The sequence below is a fragment of the Anoplopoma fimbria genome, chromosome 10 (genome assembly GCF_027596085.1).
Source record: "Anoplopoma fimbria isolate UVic2021 breed Golden Eagle Sablefish chromosome 10, Afim_UVic_2022, whole genome shotgun sequence".
NCBI classification, from domain to species: Eukaryota; Metazoa; Chordata; class Actinopteri; order Perciformes; family Anoplopomatidae; genus Anoplopoma; species Anoplopoma fimbria.
The window spans coordinates 3,597,648-3,609,138 of record NC_072458.1 but is presented as its reverse complement, the minus strand read 5'-3'; the positions used below and the strand labels follow the sequence as shown (position 1 = coordinate 3,609,138).

The following is an 11,491-nucleotide window of genomic DNA, read 5'->3' as shown; positions in this document are numbered from 1 at the left end:
AATATGTGAAGACACAAGCGTACCATCTTCAGAAAAAGACACTTTAAAAGCATGTTTTTAAACCAGAGATCAATCATGGGATTTATTTTCATACTGCATTATCCAGTAAAGTAGCATTGATGCTACAACAGCATAGCAGCAAAGCACAATACATTTTCAGGTGTGGTTGCATTATATTCCAATTCTTGGAAGAGACTGCTTCTTAGACTAGTCATAGCTATTGATTGCACATCTTTTAAATCAGACTTCTAAAGAGAGGAACATATTAGTGTATGGCGTGGTCCCTATCTGTCATACCACCTAGATTACATTACAATCCTGGATCTCTATAAAAGAGTGGAAACTCTGACTTTGCATCTCAAATTGTATGGAAAATCAACAAAATTACACCAATAATAGTCAATTTAAGGGATCCGACATTAATGCCATTGTATAAGGAAAAACAACATATTTCCAAATGTTAGGAGATGAACATTTCCTTGTTTTTATCTCTCTTTATCCTCTCTGTCAGACCCCTAAGGAGTACGAGAGGGAGTACAGCCGAGAGCTGCAGCAGAAAGGTGTGGAGGCCAGCAAGTTTCACGGCTTTGCCTACGATGGGATCTGGGTCATTGCTAAAACCTTGACTCGAGTGATGGAACTGCTCCGGGTAAAACAACGACAGAACACCTACCATAACTTTACTGTGGATGACCGCGAAGTGGGGAAAATGGTGCTGGACGTCATGAATGAGACCAACTTCTTTGGTGTTACGGTAAGTTAAGCAGCAAATTGCATGTGGACATTGTATTATTATATTAAAATATGTCACAGTCTCACATGTTGGTAGTTAAAATGTGTCTATCTTACTTCATTCACTTTCATAATGTTAACCGAGCGATCAAAGCACCGATTGTCTACACTTGACATGTGCAAACACAAGGATACTACCCAGACACTCATATACAATACATTTACATTTACATTGTGTGCCAGAAAAAGTTTTTTGTTAATATTGATGAGGCATATAGAGTACAGTGAAGGACAGGAAGAAAGACACTCAGACATTCAGTACATACAAAATAGAAACATGGTTTAAAGCCACACAATCAAAACACCATAACAACCGTTACCACTGATGAAGAAGCATCTTTTGGGGAAAAACAAAATGTCCATCTGTTTCTATGAATATAAACTATGTATGTTATATGTTTGTACAGTATGGAGATTGCAAAATCAGGAAACACATAGAGGCATTAATTACTGCTCTGTAGGGCTGGAAGCTTGTTTGCGGAGAAGGTTACTTAGCCATCCTTGTCTCTGGATGACGCCTAAAGTGGTGTCATTTTGATGCTGCCGACTCACTCCAATGCATTCAAGATTGATCCTGGTGGCTATGCTATCTACAAGCTGTGTGTGCGTGTGTGTGTGCGCGCCTGTGCACGTGCTCACTCTCGCTGGCTATTGAGCTGTTAGAGGATATCTCCTGTTCTTCTGTAAAGGACACCACATTATTTGAGGATACCAGTAGGCATGCAGGGCCTTATAGAAAGACTAAACATTACTAATATTATATTCATATCTGTGTTTTCAAATAAATGGCCAAACAAATGCAATTGAGGAGAAAAGGGAGACAGATTGGCTATACTGGAATATTAGAGCTAATAAACAATTACTAAATACAGAAGAGTGAGTGACTGAAGTCAGGGTAGAACATAAGAGAGAAATGGATATAGATTATATGATAGAAATACAGACAGAACAAGAGAGAAGAAAATAAATAGAAAATAGCCTTGAGAGACTCAAGATTTGTGTTATTGTGAAGTCATTTTTGGCTTACGTCCCTACAGGTGTATGTGTGTTAAAACGTTCTACCAAATCCTCCGGGTCATCATTCCTCGCCCCTCTACTCTCACCTTTGTCAGCATAGACCCACTCAGGGCAGCTGTTCAGGACCAGGCTGACGTTGAGTCTTTCCTCAGAGACTCAGGGATGTAAGGCCATGGTGCATTTCATCTACGTTTTACTTGTGTCCCACAAAAAGATTATGAAGTCCTGTTAGTTTGTTTGGATGGACTAGCAATCTTATTTTCTCCGTCCTTAATATTAGTATTGACTCATATTGCTTCTCTACATGTTGCCATCAGTGGTGGAAGAAGTCCTTTACTTGAGTAAATTTACAAATGATACCACAGTGTATAAATACTTCATTACAAGTAAAAGCCCTGCATTCAGATTTTAAATAAGAAAGTGAGTGTTCTTTCTGATCGTAGCGGATAAAAGAACAAAGCATTGTAAAATTAAATTGAAGTATTTCTTCCTTACTTTACATTGCACTTATGTGTAGTACTTAAGTAAATATTCTTAGTTACTTTTGACCTGTGGATGTCACCACTGATGTCCCACTTTATGAATGAGTGGGGAGCTTGCTGTCACAATGTAACACTGAAGAGATGATGAATAAATAAAGAATTGATTTTGAGAGTTTAGTTTTACACAACAAAAAGTAATGGGAAATGGACAAGGTAGTAAAATGACAGTAAATCTGGATGCTCTTGTTTTGCTGAGGTACTTAAGAAAAAAAACATTATTTTACCAGCTAGATTCTCTTTGTGTTTTTGACAACCACAATCCTGATTGGTATAAAAACAATGTGAACAAGAACCTTGTTTATGTGGTAAACAATACGTGGTTTAAAGATAGCGGCATTGCAAAATAATTAAACGCATCTTTGTATTCAACGATTTGAGATCTGTTCACCATTTTAGCTGTTCTTTTAAGAGATTACATGAAATGAGATAAAAAGTGTTTCCTGTGTGTAGCACACACTTAGTACATAGAAACATCCACCCACGCATGACGAACAAAGACATAAAAAGGCAATTCCCCTTCCACACTGCATACATCTTTTATGCTATTTTCGTATTCAGATTTCAAAAGTGGCTATTACACAACTCGCTCGCTTTGCTTGTGAAATGCGATGACTCCTTCTGGGTTTCCAATCAATTGAATCCACGTGTAGTGCAATTGCTGCTTACCCTTGGTTTAAATGTGTGCATGCGTGCTCGATCATACCTTCACATGAGCCTAGTGTCCCTCCTGATGTCACGATTTCACACCGTGTGTTTGCTGTGTAAACACGCAGGTCTCATGGGACCAAGCCATGTCCATTCTGCACTGATCTCAGTCCTGCTGCTGAATTCTTAGCAGCATCAGGAGAGTGAACATGGAGGGCTCCACAGTATTGATCTTGCTGCTGTCAGGGCCATAGAGAAAAAAGGGCTGACAATAGCTGGGAGAGACTTTCAAGCCACAGAGAGAGCAGATAGCAGCTAGAACCACAGGATGATCTACACTAGAATTCACCCTGGAGGGCTGATGGGAAGAGACACAGCACATTATGATTGGAGATGACAAATGTGTGGGTATAGGTTAATGTGGCTGTTTTAAAAAAAACCTGTGGTCAGTGGTCATCGTGTTGGTATCAGTGTCCTTCTGGGTAATGGTGAGTAGCACAACCCGATGCTTGACAGTCACCTCAAACAGCCACACTGAGGTGAAACAGAGGGAGGAGGGTTGTGTGCATCTGTTTTTTTACTATAACATATGTGTATGTGTGTGTGCATCACATTTACATTCACATTTACAGTGTTTCCAACTCAAACCTAGAAAGCCCGGAGGATGTCACACCTGCAGCCCACAGACTGACATTTCATTTGACCTCAGCACACCTGTCACTGACAGTATTCTCACCTCCTCAGCCAAAGTGATACCTGGCCGCCTCCACCGTCTCACCTCAGAAAGACACATTCACACACACACATATGCACGCCTAGACACAGTGATTGCTCCATCAGCCAACATTGTGACTCAGGTCTGAACCTCCTTTGAATACCAGACAAGAGACACCTGTCTGGGTCAAAACACTCCAGTGAGGGTTGCCTAAGCTGCAGAGGAGCATAATACCTTGTAGGAAAAGCGCTTGACAGTAGCTTCTTTGAATATTGGTCAAAGGAGGTTAATTTAATCTGTGTCGCACAGACATTTATTTGCAATTAAGAATGTAAGAGTGAGCACCTCTGTATATGTTTCATATACTTTGCATATTCTCCAAACCGTGTATACACTTGTGAGAACAAATTGGGGGCTGTTAAAGTAACTACATGCCATTTCAGTAAGGTTTGTGCTAGCTCCACTTTTGCTCATGTGAAGGGCAATTATACTGGCAATGCTAATGCACAGCGAGACCATGATGATGAGCATGATGATGAACCTAGCTACTCTAGAAACCTTGATCTAACACTCATCACAGGTTCAAGTCAAGTTCCCCTATTTTCATCCCCCATTGTCTGACCCTGTTTTCACACCACTGTTATTTGAATGTAATATCTAATGAGCTGAACCGAGGTGCACTGCAGTGTCCTACTTACACGACAAGCATTATTGCATAGCATGTTGTAGGAACGAGCAATGTGTGATGAAAAGAGCTTGTTAGTGTTGACAAGTCAGACTGACACTGGGGTGTGAGATTGTTAGCAAAGGATCTGTTTTACACCACCGGGGTAAAGGCAGCACTGGAGGCCCCCTGTGTCTCAGAAGTAGCTTGTCCTGCTCACACCAATGCATCATTAATGACGGGGCCACATGCATGCACATAAGCATAATCCTACAACATATTAAGTGCATGCACATTGCCATGGTTGCACACGCACACTAAGACAAACATCAAAGATGACACACAAAGACTGGGATTCAAACAGAGGGGTGGGATCCTGCTCTGCTACTTCAAAGCTTGCCATCTTTTTGAGGCAAAATTGGCTCTCCAGCTTCCTTCCCCCATATTCCCCCCTCAGCTGTCTTTGGATCAGCTAATGCAAATGCTCCATCTCTAAATATATCTCTCGCTCGCTCTATCTATCTATCTATCTATCTATCTATCTATCTATCTATCTATCTATCTATCTATCTATCTATCTATCTATCTATCTATCTATCTATCTATCTATCTATCTATCTATCTATCTATCTATCTATCTATCTATCTATCTATCTATCTATCTGTCTGTCTGTCTGTCTGTCTGTCTGTCTGTCTGTCTGTCTGTCTGTCTGTCTGTATATCTGTCTATCCCTCTGTCTATCTATCCGTCTGTCCCACTCTCCACCATCACCTGTTTTGTTAGCCAGCCAGTAATATGTGAACCTAGTTAAATGTGTAATTATGGAGCTCTGTTAGCAGATGGTGGGCTGAATTAATTGAACGGTCTTCGTAGATGAAGAGGGAGAGAGAGATAAAGAGACAGGGGGAAGGAGAAAATAGAACAAGAGAGAGGAAGACTGTGAATACATGGGAGAGATAAGGTGACAGAAGCCAAATTGATTTGAATATGTCTTACGATATTACCACACAGTTGAATTGCTTTTGTCTACCTTGTCTGCGTTTGGCAGACGCTGCCTGGCTTGAAATTGCTGTTGTCTTCCTGTGGAGTTTAAATCAAAGACGTCCAATTGTTTTTTCTTTAGGGTTGTTGTTTGACCGGCAAACATCTTTTTGGGGAAGAATGAATATTGAATAAAAAAAGTTAAAATAAAATGTTCACTACATTCCCTGTCCACTACACACTTTTCTGAATTAAAATGTGGGACACACGATTGTCTTTTAAATGCTTTCTGAGCTCATATTTGTGAAATCAGGCAGCCTTGCTGACCTGACGTTATTCAAAAGATATATGCAAATTAAGTTGCCCAAAGATAATTTTAAATCAACTTTGGCCACTTCAAATCAAATGAGATGCAGTGTGTGCAAGAGCCAAGACTCTGCCCTTTGTCTGCTCAGGCTCTAGAATCATGACATCACTGTGCATACCTACTGAAATTCACTTAACTGCTTATGCTGCATCTTCTTCAGCAGAATAAAATGTTTTTTAACTTTAAAGATGAGCCCTCATATGTGTTTACAATGTTTAATGTGTTATGTGTTTTGTTTTTCCTTCTTTTCAGGGCCAAGTCATGTTTCGGAACGGAGAGAGGATGGGCACAATAAAATTTAACCAGTTTCAAGGTATGTGGGTCTATTATAATACTCTACTACTCAGATTAACCGGTCTTGATTTTCTGTTATGGTTTTGCAAAGTAATTTATGTATAATAAACCTTTACCTTCACCAATCTATGTTGAATGAAACACATTGTTTCAAAGCATAAAAAGCTTTTTTCCCCCCTCCAGCCATCCACACTTGCTCTTGTGACTCCACTGAGTTTGAGTTAGAATTAGTTCTACAATTTGTTTGAAATCCAGCTACTGCACATCTGTGTTCAATAAAACCTGCAGTTGTCTCAGAAATGTTGCAGGATTACCAGAGTTTTTGGAAAGCCACTTACATTTTTTCTCAAGCCAGAAGGCTGCCACGGTTGATATACCCAGTGCCGATAATGGATCCTGACCAATACGGCTTAGGAAAAGCTTGCAGCAGAGTCATACAGTATACACAGGAAAAGGAGGCAGAAGGATTTCACAGTTTTGAAGTCAGAAGCTTTGTACTCACATTTATCTCATTAGTTGTTTTCCTAGAGAGGTTAGTCATTATTCGCATGACTGCAAGGGTTGTCAGTCAGAAAAAAATGAAATGTTTTAGACTTTTGCTTTTGTGAGTAAAATCCCCTAAAAAGTATTTCTGTAAGGAGTTGCCCTCCTCTCTGCGACTGTGTTGGGGCAGGTTAGGTGAATCTAAAACTTGAAAGCATAAGGCCCATGGTGCTTTACTGTGCTTGATCTCCTCCGTGGTGACAGGATGTATGTCTGGACTGTCAAGGTTTGTACATAAAAATATACTCTCTTTCCTCATAGCATCATCCTGAGGTTGTTTTTGAGCCAGCAGGGCCTGCTGAGTGGGAGAATAACCCAGAGATTGCATCTTGATGCAGGGGATTCCCAGCTCCCAGGCTCCCCAGACCTTATGTAGCTCACTGCATGAGGCTGTTCAGTCCTCTCTGCCTAACCATCTTATCTTTCCCAGTGCAGAGGGGCTTGATCCCTCTGGCTGCATACATCACGTGTGTGTGTGTGTGTGTGTGTGTGTGTGTGTGTGTGTGTGTGTGTGTGTGTGTGTGTGTGTGTGTGTGTGTGTGTGTGTGTGAGATAGAGAGCTGCACATGCTGGTGTGCATGCCTCTGTTGGTGACTGACCGTGTATATACAGTGGGCTAATGCTGTTACACAGGCTCTTTGGGTTTGACAAAAAAATTGTAGACAACATATGGTTCATAGTAATTTAAATATGTTATGTTCAATTAAGACGAAATGTATACAGCAAATACATCTTTAGTATGAAAGTAAGACTTTGTAAAGTTGTATGGACATGTGTCATTGTATAGTGAAATCAATAATATCAATAAAGATAATAATAATAATGATAATTATCAAATCCTTCATCAATTGTTATCCTATACATGTTATACATATCCTGAAATGTTCATGCAGGCAAGTCTATGTTGGTCAAACTAAACGCCCTCGTAAACAAAAAAAATAGCTGAGCACAAGATTGCTTTCCACATCAAAAATCTGGACTATGCAATCTAACGTCACTGTATTCAATGTATTCATGGCTCTTGTGACTCCTAAACTTTGGGGATGCAAAGTATTACACCCTGCCTTAGTCATGGAGATATTATCAACATATTGCTACGTAGAGAAGCTTTCTGGGTCACTGAACTCAACACTGTTGAGACGTATGTCAAGCTTTACTTATAATTTAATAATTTCATTAATCATTTATTCATATCGCTTCATACAGACTATTTGCTGCTGTTGCTGATTTAATAGGATGTTTTTGAAAGGTCTATGGATGTGTGATCTGATATATGTATTTTTTATCAATTGAGAATCTATTTGTAGCCCGGTCTCCTAGTTTATGTGTTTTAGATCCTTATTAGGGAAGTGGTGTTTTAGATATCGTGTGGGCTTACGTATATGAGGTTAAGCGAATGCAAGTCTCTGATTTGTTTGACTCTGATCAAGGCGCACCCAATCTTAATTACATTAGGGTCCTACTGACATAGGATTTCTGTGGTAGAATAGTCCCAAAAAAATACGTCCTATGTAAATCCAAGTAAGTCCAAGAACAGAATTTATACTTCCTAAGTATTATGTTTTCAATTCAACATTGTGTACATTTAAACTGTGAAGGCGGATGTTATTGACGACCGTATGTGGCGTCTCTTTACTGTAAATGTTGCTGATGCATGGGATTGTGGGACACCATTATCTCCTCTCCTTTCATAAAGGATGGTCCAGTGTACCCTATGCTAAAGGAGATAAAAAAAGAAGCATGGAAGTGAATTTGACCAGCTGTTATCATGGCTGCCACTCAGTACTTCTGGGTCATATCACTCAGCTGAGAACCTCCATGAGCAAAAACTTGTGTGTGTGTGTGTGTGTGTGTGTGTGTGTGTGTGTGTGTGTGTGTGTGTGTGTGTGTGTGTGTGTGTGTGTGTGTGTGTGTGTGTGTGTGTGTGTGTGTGTGTGTGTGTGTGCGTGAGTGGTGAGAGGTTAACCTATTGGCCTGGGAGGTGATGGGGCATCTAGCTCAAGGGTTTGGCAGCTTTGGATAAAGAAGAAAAGTAAATGTCATCAGTTAGGGCTTGATTTTTTTAGAGTTTCTCCAGCCTTTGCCTGAATCACAGCCACACATCTCTATTGATTTGTGACACACTTATCTTTCCCTTCTCTGCTCCCTAAAATAGCTATTCACTATGTCTCCAACGCACACTCCCCTCAACCAAATCCTCCCCTATGCTACATCTATCTCTCACCATCGTCTTATAGCTTTATTACACCTCCTCCATCCCTCCTTAACCTTCACTCCATCACCTCTTCCTCACTTGTCAAGGGTCTAGAATTTGTCACCCTTTTGACACACCAAGAGCCTGAGCTGGTTGGAGAGGAGAGGAGGGACAGCCCCAGCTTGAATATTTCAAAAGGCAATGATCCTCAACATGACCCTATCATCTGTTCTGATACTCTGATCCTCCATTTCACCCTGTCAGGCGTTCTTAGTCAGGGGCCTCTATGGCTCTTATTCCCACTGTCTCTCATGGGGATAAGAGATAGCTCACTACCAGAGGGCTTGAACGCAGTCGTAGTCCCTCTGAGTACAGATTTTAAATCAATGCACGGGTAGATAAGGAAACATGGCGTTTGTCATTGCGTCAGAAAGGGAGAGGTTCAATGATGCATATAAGGTGAGCTTTTGATATGTGTGGGCAAAAGGTTAAGATGTTTTGGATCTTAGAGATAAATGATAGGATTTACTTTCTACAACACCCCTCAAGTTAGAATACATTTCCTGCTTTTCTATCATATTCTACAGTAAATTTGACCTAGCAACACCCTCGCTGCTGACAGTTACCTCCGGGCAATAGTCTTCTCACAGCCTTTCAATTTAAATGGCTCACAAGAATATCATTGAACTGTATTTCCAATGTTTTTAAATGAATCAGCCTTTTTATTCATGTTAGAACTTCACAGATCTGACATGAAACAAAATAAAATCATGAACTTGATCAAAGACAAACTAATGTGAGCCGAATATAAAAGAACTCTAAATTAATTGAATCACATTTACAAACACTTCTACAAAGACGGGTGAGAATGTGTTGATAAAAGATTTCTGGATTTCGGCATTATAAAAGAGTTATACTGTGAATGAGTTCCGGCAATCTCCACTTTGATATTTGAGTTTTCATACCAGCATGAGTCTCTGCTCCAAAGAGGACAAGTTATCTGTGGTCGAGTAGCAGCTGCATCAGTGAAAAAAAACCAACTTTAACTATATATATGGATATATATCTTGCTATTAAGGAATTTAAATACTGGAAGTGCTGTTTTTTCTTTATTGTCAATCAATCCCCTAAAAAGATGGAATGGAAAAAATGCTTCAGATAATATTTTCCTGTCCTGTGGTGACTTCAATTTGTAAAAAGAAGTTTCTTAAAAGAGTCAGGCGTTGTACATTTTAACAAACTTTATTAATACAGGAATATATAGTATATCAATTGGGGAGCATTTGAAAGTGCACATTTGGCTATTAAGTATTTACATGTGGGATTGGTTTAAAATATAACAAAGTGACCATGTTAATCGTAATGAAGGAAGGAACCTAGTCAATATCATAGTTGTTTTTTTTTTTTACAGTTTTTCAACAGCAATGTAGTTTATTTCACAGAGGGATAAGTAGCATCAGGGTTGGATACGCAGACATACTTATTAGTGCGATAGATACACAGTTTTGTTCTTTTTTTTTTGAGATTTGTTGACGGCAAAAGAAAAAAATACAATATCACCAGCCTTACTCTTAAAATCTTTTGTCATGAGTAAATCATGTTTGGAAATTAAAAGTATTCTCAAATTTCACTGATTTTTACAGTTATTTAAAGTGACTAATCCAACAAAAAGGTGTGAAATGTCTTTGCACAGGCTGAGGGACAGGTTGAGTATTTAAAGCCCGCTGCAGCCATGAATATTCCCTGTGGGGATAGAGTGCTGGGATAGTATTGAAGCATCTCAAAGGAAGAGTGCTGATACACAATCCCTTCTACGGTTTAGATCCTAACAAAGGACGTGGTCAAGGCAAACATGCTTATTGATCCTCGCTAAGCACTGAGAAGTTTGAGATATACAAGTCCTAATTGTGTATACAGCACATGGAATTTACTCGTCGGAAATTGTCACACACAGCCTGTCTAATATTTTCAACATTCGCTGATGCTTTGATGCCAGAACTGGAGATCAGATGAATTGATTCACAGAGAGGAGAGGGGAACGCGGTGCCCTGTGATGCTGCATAAGCTGATGTGATCTGTCATTTTCCTTGTCAAGGACAATGCTGCTGAGGAGTTCAATGGGCCTATAACAGTGATTACAGGGAGCAGATTTGTGCATGCACACCAGCAGAAATTGCAGGTTGTTTGTAGTGCGTACAGAAAAAGAATCAGAATAATTTGTCCCCTTTACTCATCCCCTCCTCCCTAGTGCACACTCTTAAGCGAGTTATCTTTATGAGGGAAGACGAGTGAAGGCCAAGGCTTGTCTGACAAGTTCATGCTTCCTTCAATATTAAACCTGAGGGACTCATCATTGTGTCTAAAGGAAAAGAACACTAAATCCTGAAATAGCTGCGTTTGACCAGAATACAACAGAGATAGTAGTGTTTGCAGTCTGGGATGTACAGTGGAATACAGTCACTTTACTGTATCTAGGAGATACTTAACTCAATGTATAGTGAAATATAAAGACAGAGTTGATGACAGATACAGTTGCATTTCTTTATTATTTCCTTCCACATAAGTTGGAGATTCTTACCATTGAAGTCTGCTCTTGCTTGTTTGTTTTATGTTTTTTATCTGTGAGCTTGTTTCTATGATTTCCTACCCTGATGCACTTTAGGTTTCCTTAAGGTGTAATAAATGGATAATCAAAACTGAAAACAAAACAGGAAGAACATTTTACTGTCCATATAA

General features: G+C 39.7%; 1 protein-coding gene across 1 annotated transcript in view; it reads left to right on the top strand.

Annotated features, from left to right (window-relative positions):
* Positions 1-11,491, top strand: part of gabbr2 (gamma-aminobutyric acid (GABA) B receptor, 2) — a 161,307-nt gene that overhangs the window by 100,847 nt on the left and 48,969 nt on the right. Inside the window, exons 7-8 of the mRNA XM_054606465.1 lie at positions 512-754; positions 5,977-6,037. Coding sequence (XP_054462440.1) covers positions 512-754; positions 5,977-6,037 — 304 coding nt within the window. The remainder of the gene's footprint in view (positions 1-511; positions 755-5,976; positions 6,038-11,491) is intronic.